General features: G+C 60.5%; 1 protein-coding gene across 24 annotated transcripts in view; it reads right to left on the bottom strand.

Moving 5' to 3' along the window:
• CACNA1C (calcium voltage-gated channel subunit alpha1 C) overlaps window positions 1–15,899 on the bottom strand; it is a 559,192-nt gene that overhangs the window by 63,655 nt on the left and 479,638 nt on the right. For 19 of the 24 annotated variants that reach the window (XM_082422029.1, XM_082422051.1, XM_082422040.1 and 16 more), the window contains exons 20-29: window positions 15,659–15,788; window positions 14,514–14,573; window positions 10,821–10,927; window positions 8,691–8,778; window positions 8,070–8,177; window positions 6,761–6,813; window positions 6,304–6,450; window positions 4,873–5,074; window positions 3,157–3,315; window positions 2,589–2,699 (exon numbers count right to left, since the gene is read on the bottom strand). In XM_082422029.1, coding sequence (XP_082278155.1) covers window positions 2,589–2,699; window positions 3,157–3,315; window positions 4,873–5,074; window positions 6,304–6,450; window positions 6,761–6,813; window positions 8,070–8,177; window positions 8,691–8,778; window positions 10,821–10,927; window positions 14,514–14,573; window positions 15,659–15,788 — 1,165 coding nt within the window. Of the gene's footprint in view, window positions 1–2,588; window positions 2,700–3,156; window positions 3,316–4,872; window positions 5,075–6,303; window positions 6,451–6,760; window positions 6,814–8,069; window positions 8,178–8,690; window positions 8,779–10,820; window positions 10,928–14,326; window positions 14,387–14,513; window positions 14,574–15,658; window positions 15,789–15,899 lie in introns of all 24 variants that reach the window. The other 5 variants (XM_082422030.1, XM_082422037.1, XM_082422036.1 and 2 more) reach the window with 2 other exon arrangements.

Here is a 15,899-nt window from a genome sequence, read left to right as displayed (position 1 = left end):
TAGTTGTGGCTCACGGGCTCAGTAGTTGTGGCTTGTGGGCTCTAGAGTGCAGGCTCAGTAGTTGTGGCTCGTGGGCTCTAGAGCGCAGGCTCAGTAGTTGTGGCACACGGGCTTAGTTGCTTCGTGGCATGTGGGATCTTCCTGGACCAGGGCTTGAACCCGTGCCCCCTGCATTGGCATGGCAGTTTCTTAACCACTGCACCACCAGCGAAGTCCCCTCAAGTACTTTCTGGTTTGGTTTTCTTCCTGGAAATTTTGGGGATGCTTTTCTCGGAGTCTACTCCTTAACGAGAATCCAGGAACCCCACTCTCCTCCCAATTGGACAGCCTTGTTTTCCCCCTCTGCTGCCAGAAACCCCTGCAGGGTATTCCCAGAAACGGTCCATTTCCCTTTTTCTTTATACCACAGACAGACCCTGGCATGTGTGAAATGCAGATGGCCCCAGGATGGCTCTCTTACTTCTTTGGAAAAGTTTCTCTTATTTCACCCCATCTTCTCACCACAGAAAACTAGAGATGGAGGAAGTTGGGTGCTTTATGGTTTACAGCACCCTACCTGGCTGCTTCCCGGGGAACGGGCTTGCTCCTGGGTGTGCAGGATTCAGGGAGAGTGTTTTCCAGGCAGAGGCCCCTGCAGGTGTCACTGCCACGTGCTCCTTAGGGCAGGTTTGCCCAGTGCATCTCCTGAGCTCAGGAGCCTGACTCAGGAGGTCCCCTGCAGGGCCCCGCAGCCGGCATCAGGCATCGTCAGAAACATGTCTGAGTCAACGTGGAATGACTCAAGGCTTTGAAATATTTAAACTGCATGTCTCACCAAACTGGGTGAAAATGATGCCAGTTTCCCTCCTGGAGGCTGTTGTCTGAATCGGAAGCTCAGCCCCAGCGAGGCCCGGCCTCCCAGCCTCCCCAGGGCACGCTGCTGCGGGCTGTAAGCCTGCCAGCTCCCGCGCCGCATGGCTGGGAATAGGACCGCAGGGGACCCCACAGAAGGTGGCCAGGGACATTCCATGGTCTTCTCTGCCCCTAAATGGGACAGGGCTTGGAAGGGAAAGTGAGACAGAGTTTACTTGCTGCTCTGGAGGCGATAGGAAAACACCACCGTTATCACCAAATGACATTCATTAGGAGTCTTATTCTCTGAAAATCAGCCAGGATCCCAGGCATTCTCAAGGAGAGAGGAAGACTCGGCATGGTAAGAATACGGTCTGTCTTGTCTTTGAAGCCCCTCAAAGGTGGCTTCCCTCTTTCTGGGAAGTTCCCAGCAGAACACCCGGTGTGGGAAGATGCTTGCTAACAGCTCTGTGTGGCGGAAATTACATCGACTACAAAGTCAGACACACTGGCTTCTATTCCCAGTTCTGCCGCTTAATAATGGTGTAATTAATATGATACTTAATTGCTCTGAGCTGCACTCCCCTCTTCCCTAAGACGAGGAGCTAATACCTATCTTGGAGAGGCGTCTTGAGGATTCCACGCAACGAGGTGTGTGTAGCACTGCAGGTTACTGAGAATTGTTGGTGGAATGTTAATTCAGAGAAGACGACGCAGATCCTGGCGCTGAATAGGGATCCGACAGCCAAGGGGCACCCCTCCTGGCCCGGCTAGTGCTGGGGCAGGTGAACATCTGAATGGAAATGGAATATAGGGCCAGGGACTCCTGCTTTTCACCCCCCGTTGACCTGTGTTGCATCTGGAAAAACTAGTAACAGTGGGGAAGAGAAGGTTTGGAAAGCTGCCCTGCACGATCCTCTTAGAAACAATGTGTTCCCTCTCATCGCCCCCCCAAAGCTGTGCAGCAGCCGGGAGCCTCCAAGCCACTGGGATACCCCCTCCGGGGCAGCCGCTCCCTGTGAAGCCCAGGTCAGTGGACGCCGGCGGTGCTGACCTGTCTACAGGGCCGGAGACGGAAGGCCTGCTTGAACCGGGTCACCCTCCGTCCTTGAGGCCCAGGGGCAGGTCGGTTGGGGAGGGCACAGATAATCCAAGTGACAGGGAGCCAACCTGCCCTGCCTTGCCTCGCTCAGCCAATGGCTCTAATTTTCTCTCCCAGCCTTTTTTCTAGAAGCTTCTTACAAGTAGCAAAGCAGAGACATTTGCAGGTCCGTCCCGTCCTGGAAGGTACAGGCGGCAGTGATGCAGCCCTGAGGTGGGGAACCAGACACCCAGCCCTGAGCAAACGCAGCCCCGGCTCAGCTCTTACCGCCAGGCTCTTAGTCTGTGCGGTGGGCGAAACGGGGAGAGAGCAGAGCCCGGGTGGGTCTGGGGGGCTGGGCCTCGAGAGGTTTGGTTTCCAGTCTCTTCTAGATGACGTGCCGGGGGCCGGGGCCACGGTGGGGGGACGAGGACCATTCTGCCTACCCCGCAAGGAGGTTTGCTCAGGCATGTCCCTGCTCCCTGTGTCCAGACCACGGCCCGGACCGCGGGCTGAGATTCTCTTTCGAGGAGCTGGCCTGGCTCAAGGCCTGCAGGCTCCGGAGCCAGAGCGTTTAGCGTCGGGAGGATACGGTCCTTCGCTGAGACTCTGCACCCACTGTCCCCCACCCTGTCCCCCTGGCACCGTGGACCAGAGGCCCGTCTCAGAGGCCTACCTTGGGCTTGAAGGCGATGAGCTTCAGAATCATCTCCACCGTGAAGAGGCCGGTGAACAGCATGTTGAGAACGTTCATGGCGATTTTGAACAGGCAGCTCTGACCGTAGTGCTGGAGGGGCGGGGGCACCGTGAAATGAGCCCGGGGCTCCCTGCTCCCAGCCGCCCCTCAACAGGGACCCTCCTGCACCCAGCCCGGGGGCCGACCACCCCCGCGGGGGCCAGGCGGACTCAGGAAGCCCTGCAGGTCCCTCCCGTCTCTGCCGTCACTGCCGGCGCAGCCGTGCAGACGCCTGCGCTCCTGCCCGATCGGGGGACGGTTCTGCCGGCCCCCTGGTCCTCAGGGGGCTCCACCCAGCTCGGCCCACTGACGGTCACGGCCCCTTCGAGGTCACCTGTGCTCCACTTCCCTCCCTCCATCTCATCAACCCAGGATCCTGGGGTCCTCCGCCCTCGAGAAGGGACACGTGTGTTTCTCCAGCTGCCCCCCCGCCCCCTCGGCCAGCGCGACGGTGACGCGCCTCCCACGCGCCCACCGGTGGACACCACGGCCGGCCCGCCGGACCGACCTGCATGGCCAGGCAGATGGTGTTGAGCAGGATGAGGACGAACATCAGGTACTCGAAGTAGGTGGAGTTGACCACGTACCACACCTTGTACTGGTGCTGGTTCTTGGGGATGTACCTCCGCAGGGGCCGGGCCTTGAGGGCGTACTCCACGCACTGCCGCTGGGTCGGGGAGACGGGGGTGAGAAACCCGGGTGATGGGGGGACGGCAGGGGTGGGCGGGTGCAGAGGAAGCTGCACACCCCAGGGGTGGGGTTCTCTGGCAGAGAGAGAGACCATCTATTGCTCTAGCTCGTTTATAGGTTGAGCTGCTACTTGGACGTTTTTTGATTTTCTATCCTTCTCTTAACCGAGGAGAGACCCTCTCTAGTTAGCCCCCATCAGGACGTAGTCAGTGGATCCGTGTCTTCTTCTTTCCATCTCGGTGATGCCTGCTGTACACTGCAGATGCTCGGTGGCATTTGGTAAATACTTGCTGACTGATTGATAGTCTGTCTTCTCACTGATGGTTTCCCAGCCACAGACTCTCCTGGGGGCCCGTCTCTCTGCAATGTTCCTTTCCTGTCCTAAGTCCATCTTCCTTATCTGCCAGGGTCCGCAGAACAGAAGGCACAGCTCACGGCCAGGGGCTGGGATCCTGGGCTGACTACACTCCGGCCATCTCTGCGCTGTGCCCGGAGCCCAGGTCAGGACCAGGGTCACCCAGGCCCTTCTCTCATCCCAGCCTCCAAGCCCGACCAGTTCTGTTCTCTCCATCTCTACCGTCACCTCTCCCCTACACTTGCTAATTGGCCTCCCTCTCTCCTGGCTTCCTTACAATCCAAAGTCCACACAGCGGCCAGAAGGCTGAGTCTAGACCCAAGGTGCGGACATCGGAGCTGCAAGGGGTGCAGCGGGCCTGACGGGGTGCTCCTTCCCTAGCAGAGCTCGAGTTCCCCACGGACGGGACGCATTTCCCGTGGACGCTTCCCGGCCTCCTGACTGCACACCCAGCCTGCCCCCCCGGCCGCGGAGCTCAGCCCAGGGCCGGCGTGGCCGCGTCCCTCCTGCTGGAGCCCTTCCCACCCTCTGCGCGCACGGCCTCTCTGTTCTACAAGAAACCATCTAACAGTGGTTTCTAAGCCGTCCTCTCCCCGCCCCAAACCTCCCACTCTCACTGTTCTGGTTTCTTTCCCCTTTATCAACGGCGCCGCCCCACCCTGGGCACCTCCTGACTCATCGGCTTCTAGGTGCGGGCGAGAGGCTCTTTCACAGAACCCCCCAGACCCACCACCGAGTCTCCCTGAGGAGCTGTGAACAGACCCTGTTGGCTGAGCGCGGCTGCAAGCTGGATCTGCAGGGTCTGCGTTCCTTCTGCCCTTGGGCCTCCAGGAGACACTGGCGGCGGGGGCCTGGGCTCTCTCCCGACCACAACCTCCCCTGGGGGCCCAAGCTGCAGCCTCCCACCCCCTGGCCTCCCGGGGGACCCAAGCTGCAGCCCCCCACCCCCTGGCCCTCCCGGGGGGCCCAAGCTGCAGCCCGCCCACCTCCTGGCCCTCCCGGGGGGCCCAAGCTGCAGCCCGCCCACCTCCTGGCCCTCCCGGGGGGCCCAAGCTGCAGCCCGCCCACCTCCTGGCCCTCCCGGGGGGCCCAAGCTGCAGCCCGCCCACCTCCTGGCCCTCCCGGGGGGCCCAAGCTGCAGCCCGCCCACCTCCTGGTCCCTGGCCCCCCCGGGGGTACCTGATTCTTGTCCAGCTCGCAGTTCTTGTACTCCTGCTCCCCCTGCTCCTGGAAGGTGACGATGACGAAGCCCACGAAGATGTTCATCATGAAGAAGGCGATGATGATGATGTAGATGATGAAGAAGACGGAGATCTCCACGCGGTAGTTGTAAATGGGGCCCTTGTCCTCCGTGTGGGAGTCGATGGAGCGGTACAGCAGCCTGGGGTGGGGGACAGCCCGCGGAGGGCAGTGGCGATGACACCGCTGCTCCTAGCGCCCCCGGGGCTGGGGAGCTGGAAACAGCTCCAGGCTGAGAGTCGGGAGGCCTGGGTTCAAGCCCCAGCTCCGCCTCTTACTGGCTGTGTGACTTGGGCAAACCACTCAACCTCTCTGAGCCTCAGATTCCTTACCTGCCAAGTGGAGACAATAATTCCGGACTTTCCTACCAGGCAGGGTAGTTGATATAACGTATGTGAAGGTGTTTTGAAACTGGCAGGAACTGTCTAAGTGAGACACGACTCATGGCTATTGATTTCAAATGCTGGAGATATTGGTAAATATTGAAACAGCTTTGCTGCTTCTCTGGCAGAAACTCAGACGGTGTTACAGTGAACATAAAATAAGTCTGAGAACGAGTATCCATTTAGATAGAAACACTTGATAAAGAAACGCCCCAGGCTCACTCAGATCACCAGCAATGGTCTGGTTTACACTCAGGTAGCCTGTGTCTGCCGCCCACCTGGGCCAGGGCTACGTGCCCGTCAGGCTGCTTCTCTTGGCGGACGGGCTTCCTTCCTCTCCCGCCTCTGTTACTCCACACAGCACTTGGCTGTTCTCCAGGTAGTACTGATATTTTACCATTTAATGATGGTGCCTCTCACCTAAGATCACGCGCTGTTGTTGACTTAGAAATATCTAGAATTTCCTGACTTTCAGATGATCATGTCACCGGAATACACATGGGGGCGTGAGGGAAGCAGGTGTCTGTACAGAGATACACGGAGCCCCTCATGGACAGGCCTGGTAGAGGGGACGCAGCTTACGGGCCACCAGACTGGTCCAGGCCTGGCAGCACCGCCTCTGCAGGAACTTTCCTCTGTAAATCAGACACAGCTCCCTCCAAGGAGACTGGGGCAGGGTCTAACCAGCGGGCACCTCCGCCATCTCTACCCACGTCCGTGCCTGCCGGGGGCGGTGGCCTCCAGTCCTACGGTGACCCAGGGGCCCCTCCACTCCCAGATGCCATGGGGGGTGATGACAGACTTCACTGCAGCTCAGTCTAGGTTGGGGAGGGGAGCTAAAAGAATCGTTTTGGGTTGAAGCTCTGAAATCCAGAAAAAGAAGAGCGGTGTTCCGGCGGCAACCGTGGCCTATGGGGAGGCGGGGAAGTATGGTCTCTGGGAAGGGTGTGGAACAGCAGTTGAAACTGGTCTGGACCTGCATACTCACTCTGGCCACCCCTCAAAGGTGGAGACGGTGAACAGGGCCATCATAGCTGCCAGGACATTGTCAAAGTCAAACTTGCTGTTCTCCCAGCTGCGGGGCTGGATGATGGGGTGGTCCACCTCCCCGTCCTTGTATGTGATGTAGTTCCCCCTGAGGAAGGGAGAAAGGGCTCATTCTGGGGTCTCCCATCTCCCCTCAACCTACCCACCAGTGACTCCTGGCTTGGGGGTGGGATGAAACTGGCTAAGCTTAAACCCATAGTTCTAGCCACTGGGAAGATGTCAGGGGTAGAATATTCAGGAACGGATGATCTTACATGTTACGTCAATAGGACCAGACAACCCGCGGGTAAAAGTGCAGCCACCACTGCTGTCAGAGGAAGAACGGGCCACCCCTCCTCTCAGGGCAAGTCACCAACCGCCTGGAGTCAACCAGCCTGGTTGCCCCCGGCCGCACTCACTTGCATTCGGCCTCCGTCTGTTTGGAACTGTCCGAACAGGTGTACAGCTTGCCCTGGAAGGTGGAAGAGCAAAGTGACTGGAGACGCGCCTTAATCGAGGGACCAGACAAAAACTGGTTAGTGATCATCTCCGTAGCCAGCTCTGCGCTGGGGTCTCGGGACAAAAGTGTAAGGAGAGCAGAGCCCAGACGGGAAGTCAGGATTCAGAGCAGTCGGTGCACAAATACGCCGTGGGCCGCAGGCACCCGACCGAAGGGAAGCCCAGACGACGGAGCTGGGCCCACAAGGCAGGTCTGGTGAGGGAGGGGGGACGGGCAGGGCTAGGGGCTGAGTTCGGTGGTGGAAGTCAGGGCACGACGACACGGTGGGGGAAGAGCTTCAGGTGGAGAAGAGCGGAAAGAGAAGGGCTGAGGCAGAGAAGGGCAGGAACCGGGGACCCGGCCTCCCCGTCGCCGAGGGCCCGCCAGGAGCAGGGCCAGGACCCAAACAAACTGGGGCTCTGCAGCGACGTGGGGGGACTCGGTGCTGTGGTCACAGGGAGCCCCGCGGGCTTAGGTGGGGACTCACACAGAGGGGTCAGGGGATAGCAGTCCCTCTGCCGTTCTCTACAAGGAAGGGGCGGGGCTGAGAGGGCCAGGTGGTGATGGAGCAGCACCTGCCTCCGCGCTGGTCTCCCCAGGCTGGGGACTAGCCCTCCTCGGGTCTGGGAACTAGTCCTCCCCCGTTCTGGGAACTAGTTAGTCCTCCCCTGTTCTGGGAACTAGTCCTCCCCTGGTCTGGGAACTAGTTAGTCCTCCCCTGGTCTGGGAACTAGTTAGTCCTCCCCTGTTCTGGGAACTAGTCCTCCTCTGTTCTGGGAACTAGTTAGTTTTCCTCTGGTCTGGGAACTAGTCGTCCTCTGTTCTGGGAACTAGTTAGTCCTCCCCTGGTCTGGGAACTAGTTAGTCCTCCCCTGGTCTGGGAACTAGTCCTCCTCTGTTCTGGGAACCAGTTAGTCTTCCTCTGTTCTGGGAACTAGTTAGTCCTCCCCTGGTCTAGGAACTAGTCCTCCTCTGGTCTGGGAACTAGTTAGTCTTCCTCCAGTCTGGGAACTAGCCCTCCTTGGGTCTGGGAACTAGTCAGTCCTCTTCCAGTCTGGGAACTAGTCCTCCTCGGGTCTGGATGCTGGGAGGGGCTGTGGGGAGGCCGCATCCATTCCCAGTGTGACCCAGCACCGTCCCCTCCGTGTCCCCTCTGCCAGCTCCCGTCCAGGTCCCAGAAGCTGGTGGGCGGGAAGGATGCAGGGCCACAGATCCGGCCGAGACCCCACCTTGAAGAGCTGGACCCCGATGCAGGCGAACATGAACTGGAGCAGCGTGGTGACGATCACGATGTTCCCGATGGTGCGGATGGCCACGAACACGCACTGCACCACGTGCTGCAGGTGGACAGAGGGGGTCGGGCCCAGGACCTTGGCTGAGCCCCCCTTTGCCACGAGCCTCTCAGAGGAGGTGCGGGCAGCCCTTTGCCACGAGCGGGGGAATCAGACCCAAAGGGGCAAAGCGCCCTCCTAGGTCACAGGGTGATGGAGCCTGGTGAAACCCACGTCCCACTGGGCTCTAGGTGACCACAGGGACCAAAGCCCCGCTGACTTCCCATGTTCCGGGGGCAGCAATTCAGGGGCCTCATCACCACCTGGGGCTCGGGGTAGTGTGTGTGCCTCCTTTTGCAAAAGCTTTGCTGAGAAGTTGGGATCGTGAACGGGGCCTCTGCTGTGGCTCCGTGTATCACGGATCCGGGATGGGAAGTGGGGCTGAGGTGCCGGCAGGAGGGTCCCGGCTCCGCCCCGGGAGCCTGTTGTCCCTGCCTCCTGCCTGCCCGTCACCTCACGTGGACCCCCGGGCTGAGGCTGGCTGGGTTGGGGGCGCCCGCCCAGGCCCGCCCAGCTCACCTTCAGCCCCTTGGCCCTGTTGATGGCCCTCAGGGGCCTGAGCACCCTCAGGACTCGCAAGATCTTCACCACGTTGATGGCACTGGACCTGCGACAGAGGACGGGCGGGGCTCAGCCTCTCCTGCTCCGGTCCAGCGGCAGAGGAGGGCGAGCCGCTTCCTGGCAGGAAGTCCCAGCGCGGATGGAGAAACCGCGGGGTCTGCTGGGGACTTTCTCGCCCCAGCACCATTTGCTACTCTCTTCTGCCACTGCAGGGACCCAGAGCCGGCCGGGGAGCCGGGGACTTCCTTGTTGGTGAGCAAATCATGGGAAAAGCGTTTACCATGAGCCCTTAGCAGTATAACGTGCTACGCGGGGGGTGTTTACCGTGCCCAGGACATGTAGGGCGAGGCAAGGCTCCACCAAACCCCGGCCACTGAGGATACACTTCCTAACTTTGTTGGGCCCTAGCTTCTTCATCTGTAAAACGGGGCAGTGATCACCTCACGAGCTTGTTGCAGGGATTAAATGAGAAAACGCACACGGACCATCTAGCAGCCTAACTGGCACATGTTGTGATGTGAATCCACGGTGGCTTTTACTATCAGGAACTTGAAATACTGTACAAATGCGTGGAGGAGAATACTGACTTTGGGTGGAGGAGATACCCGGTGCTCAGCTGCAAACCCAAGTCCCAGGTGACTGCCCATCACGCTCACTCTGTGCACAGCACACCCAGGCCTAGACGCAACGGCTCCGACACCGCAGACTCCGTGCACCTGGGACGCCAGGGCCCAGCCGGCTCCCCTGGGAGCACAGGCCACTGCTGCCCTCCAGGGGCACGCAGGCCCCTCACCCCGGCGGGTTGACGGGCTCTCTGAAGTGTCCCTCACCCTCACCCACTAGCCGCCTTTGGAGAGCCTTTACCCTCCCTGGGACCTAAAACACGCGGTCCCATCAGCAACGGCTGACCTCACTCCTCCCGTGTCAGGACGCCGTCCGCTCGAGAGTGGGGTGGGGCAAGTCCTATGTCTCTGGCTCACGACTCTCTGATCGCAAAGGACTCAAAGGGCTGCCGGATCCATCCCAGCATCTCAGGGACAATGGGAGGGACGGAAAGGCCAGACAGAGGGGGGAATTCTTGGCTCAAGGTTAAGAGTGATTTAGTGGCAGTGATGGGATTAGACCCACAGGCTCACAGGCAGACAGCCTGGGGTAAAATAACGATGATCCCAGCAAAGGGTCTCACTCTGAATGCCCCCAACTCCGCTCCTTCTAGGCCGACCACGGGGACAGCCTCTGGATGGAGCCCCAGATGCCTCTGCTCTGCCACTGGGGTGACCCGGGCCAAGTCTCAGGTCCTGACCTCAGTTTCTCTGTCTATAAAACAGTGATAACATCACTGGCCCTGCCTGCCTCATGGGTCCCGTGAGGGTCAGAGAGGAATGTGTAGGGAAAGTGTTTTGGAAGTTAAAGTACAGGGTCAGCACTATCAGGTGGTAGAATTCGGGAGAAACTACAAATCAGATCCTTTTAAACCTGAGCACGGTCACAGCCTTGGTTGCAGGTGGAATTGTCCTGAGAGCGTTTAAAATCCCTCAGGCCCTGGCTGTAGCCCAGACCAATTAAAGCAAAGCTTGCGGGGGTGGGAGGGGTCCAGGCAAAGGTCTTGTTTTAAAGCTGCTCCGGTGATACCCCTGTGCAGCCAGGAGTGAGGACCAGTCCTTCTTCCCTCTCCCTCCCTCATCAGGGGCTCTGACTGGAGACCGCAGAGGAAGGGGCGGGGGGAGTCAGGGCTGGCCGTGGCCATGGCAGGCCTGGGCTGAGGGTGCCCGCGGAGCCGGTGGGAGGGCCCTGGAGACCTTCTTCTCTCGTAACTGGGCCGGGCCCGCCTGCTGGGCGAGATCCAGACATGGAAACAGATCCTCGCTTGGGTCAATGTACCCCAAGGGTCCCACCACTGAGGACCCAGACGCCCAAAGCCACAGCCGCCGGCGAGGCCCCGTCCCGCTCCCAGCCTAGTTCCGCCGTGGCCACAGGCAGGCCTCCCCGCCACCAGCTGTCCTCTCCCCCCACCCCTGGCTCCCGGCTGTCCTCTCCGACACTGTCCCCCATCCACGCCTCCCTCGGGGGCCAAGGGGCCCCACTCACTGGATGCCGAAGGAGATGAGGGACACGCTGACCACCAGCAGGTCCAGGATGTTGAAGTAGTTCCGGCAGAAGGAGCCCTTGTGCAGGAAGGCCCCGTAAGCGGTCATCTGGGGGGACATGGGGAGGCGTGGCATGAGCAGCCCCCTGGGCTCCAGAGACCCCTCACCCCACCCCTCCCCACGCGGCATCTCCGGCCGGGCCCAGGTGAAGAGCAGGGAAGTGACGGAGGGCTGGGGGGCAGGCAGGACAGGAGGAGACACGGTGCCGGGAGCGTCTGCTGCTGCAGCCCCTGAAGGCTCCCCGCCCAGGACTGTCAGCGGCCCTTCGGTCCTGCATCTGCAGCCCTTGCGCCCCTGTATGCTCAGGTCCCCCCCCCCCCCCCCCCAAGCTCTCTCCACCTCAGGGCTCGCCTAGGACACGGTCCTCCGGGGGGGACCCCCAGTGGGGACCAGCCACCTGGCTTCCCAGGACTTTCCTGGTTTAGTCCCAGGCAATCCCTCAGTCTCGGGCAGACCCTAACGCCCGAAGTTCCACCAAGGACGCTGGCAACCCGCATCCGTCCACAGCCTCAGGCAGTGCTGATGACCTATGCCTAGTACTCTGAGCTCCATTCTACTGTCTGGTTCTGGAGTCGTGTGTTCAGAGGGGCCGTGGGCACCACAGTAAGAGCACTGCTCTGGAGCCAGGCCACCTGAGTTTGAAGCCCACCCTCTGCGCTTTGAGTGCCCGGGGCAAGTTACTCAACTTCCCTGTGTCTCATCTGAGAAATGGGGCAACGACATCCTCTACCCTGGAGGGTTGTAAGCGCCCTCGGGAATTACATGTAAAGCCCTTAGGTCACTGCCCTGCAGATGGCAAGCGCCATGCCAGGCGAGCTTCTCTACAGAGAACCGGACTCGGCCGGAGCGCCAGGCCTTGGATTCCGGGTCCCTCCTGTGACGGGGCACAATGCTCAGTGGCCCCCTCTGTAAAGTCGCGTCCCCTTCCCTGCCGTTGTGAGGCGCCTGCTGGAGAACCACGTGAACGCCCCTCGGAGACTGAGAAGGGACCACGTCAGGGGTGATGACTGTCTCGGGTTTGCTGTCACCACCCCCCTCGGAGCTCAGCCTAGAGCCGCTGTTGAGGCCCCACAAACACCGGTCCGATTTCCTTGACGTGAACTAAGGGCCAGTGGACTTCCAGGTGAAGGGCTGAAGGGTCACAGCCATGAAGTGACAGCCAGAGGGGGAAATTTGGAGCTGACGGCTTAGAGCTTGGGAGCAGCTCCCTGGTCACCTGGGGCCCAATCTATCTCTTTGGAAACAGAGCGTGCGCAAGGCAGCCTGTCCGCGGAGCGATACAAAAGCAAACACAGGGGAAATTGGCAAAAATAGCTCTTGGAACCTAATTCTTCCCACTTATCTCCTGCAGGAGGGGGTCACAGGGGACTCAGGCACCTGTGTCCTGCAAGAGCTTCCAGAAGTGGGTGGATTATGTGAAGGGCTGCAGGGGAATACAGTTGGAGATCTGTCCCAAAGGCCTGCCATCTGGAGGGGCTGTTGCCCTGTCTCTTAGTGGAGGTCTGGGCCCCCGAGTGCGGGCCCGGGTGCTTCCATGGTTTGTGTTACCTGAGAGGCCCTGAGCCCCGAAGGCTGGCGAGTGTGTGTGTGTGTGTGTGTGTGTGTGTGCGCGTGTATGCAGGCCATCCGCCCAGGCAGGGCCAGAGGAAGGGTGGCCGTAGGAGAAAGGGCAGGTGGACGCTGGGAAAACGGGGCATTTATTTGAAAGTTCCCTGTGACATCCAGGGAGTCAGGGACCCAGTGCAGGAGCCCCCTTTTACCCTGTCTGCTGACTGCCACCCACCCCGCTCCTGCTCCTAAAGTCCTAACCTTTGCCCAGGAAGAGCCTCGCTGGGGAGAGAAAAGGGTCGAACTCTGGGCTGGGAGGGCAGGACGCCCCCCCGTCCAGCCAGCTCCTCTCCGGGCAGCGACGCTGCTCATTGAACGCATCTTACCTCCTGCGATCTCTACTCGTGGGTTCTGGTCCCACCTCCCTCCTCCTCTAGGTGACAGCCCTTGGCATCATTCAGGCCAACTGTCCTGGTCCCACAAGGCTAAACGTGCCCAGGCCTTCCAACTGTCCCTGACACTGGACACCCCTCCTGCACGACGGTCACCTCCGCCGGGCAGGACGCCGGGCCCACAGGTGGGGCAGAGGGACCCGGGGGAAGAGGCGCAGGCAGTGTCCTGGGGCTGGGCTCCACCTAGAGGCACAGTCAGCGTAAAAGCGGGAAGCAGAGGGGGAGGGTGGGCGGAAGAGAGGGTCTCGCCAGGACCGTGCTTGTAAGGAGACGGCAGCCTTGGAGGAAAAGGAGCACCGTTGAGGTCCACCCGGGAGCTCCGGGGAGGGTCTGAGACCGGGAAAGAGTGTGGTGTTTGTGTGCCTCCCTGAGTCTGGAGTCCAGGGAAGGGCGTCCACGCAGCCGGGCGGCCCTGGTTCCCTCTCCCCACCCCCCGGGGTCAGAGAGAAAACCCGAGGAACACTCCTGGTTTCCTCTTGGTTAACGTCTGGTTAGCTGGAACCAGGGGGTCTGGACAAAAAAAAAGAAGGCATGCGAAAGTGACCACTCAGGTTGTATGTGGACGTGACAGGCCGTCCCCGCCTGAAGGAGGCCAGGAGGGAGGGTCTGGGGCTGCCACACGTGCAGGGTGGGAGGAGCCCGGACCCGGGGGAGGCACCGAGTGGAGCAGCCCCGCCGACCGTGGTGAGGGTGACCTCCAGGCCCTGGGAGAGAACCGTAGTCACACACACTCCCTCGACTCGGAACTCGCCCCCGAAGCTCGGGTGGCCTGGGAAACTTGGAAACCCTAACAGAGTAGATGTAAGTAATATATTAATTGTATATTAATAGAAATAACAAAATAAAGCTCGGGGCAAACGCCTGCCATCCGAAGCTGCTCAGACGTGGGCTCTACCGTGCTGGGGTCACAGGGCTGGAGTGGGTCCGGGCCTGGGGGTCCAGCCCCTCAGCCCTGGGCTCTGGGCGCCACACTGAGCCCTGGAGGACATGGCTCCCTCCTCCAGGCCCAGGGCAAGGGGCGAGTCAGCAGAGCCTTGCGGGTAACCCAGGGCTCAGAGGTGTCTACAGGGTCTGTCCAAAGCCCTCGGTTGGGACACGGGCCTTGGCCCCGTGATCACCGCCACACAGGCCTGTGCTGACAACAGGCATCCCGAGGGCACGGGCAGGGTGGCTCCTGGAGGCCCCTGAGCTTCCCCACTTTGGTTGTTTGTGTGGCATCTCCTCTGGGCAGGAGGAGGAAAGGACGGTTCCAGGCCGGGGCAGGCGTGGTTTCCAGAGGCGGTGGGGGGCGGGGGGCGCCCGGCCAGCATCAGTCCGACACTGTGCACAAGGCACAGAGTGAGGGGCACAGATTCCTCCAGTTTCAGACTTGAGAGTAAAAACGCGTGAAAGAAACAAGAGAAAAGGGGCAGAGCACAGAGAGAGGAGGCTTTGCTGCGTGCGTTACCTTGAGGATAATTTCTAACGTAAAGATACTAGTGAAGACATAGTCTGCGTTGCCTAGGATCTGAAAGATAAGCACAACCAGATTAGTGGCTCCGAGTGACCGGACAACAGAGCGTGTGTTAGCAGCAGAGCAGCGACAGCCGGACAGGACAGGGCAGGACAGGGCAGGAGCAGGGGGCACGCATTACCTTCAGAGCAATTTCAATGGTGAAAATGGTAGTGAAAACAATGTCAAAATAAAACAGAATCTGTAAAACAAAGAGACACAGGGTGGGGATGGGGCAGGGACGGGAGAAGCAGGACGGGAGGAGGGGTCACCAGCAGGGGGGGTCACACGCCCAAAGCAGGGAGCCTTTCCATGGGGACACAGTGGAACGGGTTAGAGGACCAGAGGCTCTGGCACAGCACTGGGTCCTGAAGTCCCCAGATCTGTGAGGGGAGCTTCCAGGGCCGACCCAACTGGTCCTGGGTCTGGTTTGGCTCTTTTCTCATGAATTCAGTTTACTTACAAACCCAAATCAGACCGCTGGGATGCTTGTCAAAAGGACAGCGTGGGGTTTGCTTTTCTTTGCATGAAGATGCAAAATGCTTAATTCGCACTGGCGTGACGAGCTAGCCTCTCACATTCGTGGGACTCTACACTGCCGCTGTGCCCTTCAGGGTGCGGAAGGGTGCACCCCAGGCTAGAGGCAGGCTCCAGGGTTCATGCTTTACTACGTCTCAGGTGACGGATCAGAGCAAGGGCCAGAGCCTTTGCCAGTAAGAAAGCTCTGGACCACGCAGGCTGCAGGACCACTGGCTGGCTTGGCAGGTGGTGGACTCCTCCCTTCGTGCCCACCTGGTTGGGATTTGATAAAGTTTCGAGGCTTCGAGATATGGCAGGTCTTACTCTGGCCTTTGATGTAGGTCACCAGAGCCTGGAGTGGTCTCCAAATTTAGTTTAGACTTTGCAGAGGGTCACTGAGGCCCTCCTATACGAGGGCGGCCTCATCAGAGCACCTGTCTGCCACTGCCCCCCGGGGGCCAGGACAGGCCAGTGTACCTCGGGGCAAAGTGTAAACCGCTCAGTTCCAGGGAGGTGGGCCCCCGGGGCACATCCGCGGGCCGTGGAGTCTGCTGTGGCCCGTCAGGCTGGCCTGGGGCGCTGGGCCCATGGTCTCCTGCTAACGGTCCTAAGCCGGGTTTCCACCCAGCTCTCACCTCCTAAGGAAATGTCTGCTGTGCCTCTGACCCCGAGATGTGGGCTGGGCTCTGGACTGAACGGGGGGGCTGGGCAGCCCCAGAAGCCGGGGGCCACACGGCGGGGGCGGGGCGCAGGGGCCGAGGTGCCTACGTGGTTCCTGAAGGAGGCGTGCTGGACGGGGTCCTCGGCAGCCAGGGAGATGCTGCTGAGCAGGATGAAGAAGAGGATCAGGTTGGTGAAGATGGAGTCGTTGACGATGCGATGGCACTGGAGACGGAACCTGCAGGGGAGCGGGGCGGGGCGTCACACGGGGCCGGGGCCTCCGCTCCTCCTGCCCCGAGTCGTCCTGCTGCAGGGAAGCGCCAGCCTCACCGCCCGCCACACCGTGTGC

The sequence above is a fragment of the Balaenoptera physalus genome, assembly GCF_965194825.1.
Source record: "Balaenoptera physalus genome assembly, chromosome: 13".
NCBI classification, from domain to species: Eukaryota; Metazoa; Chordata; class Mammalia; order Artiodactyla; family Balaenopteridae; genus Balaenoptera; species Balaenoptera physalus.
Note: the sequence above shows the minus strand (reverse complement) of the source record. Positions and strands in the feature narration are given on the sequence as shown.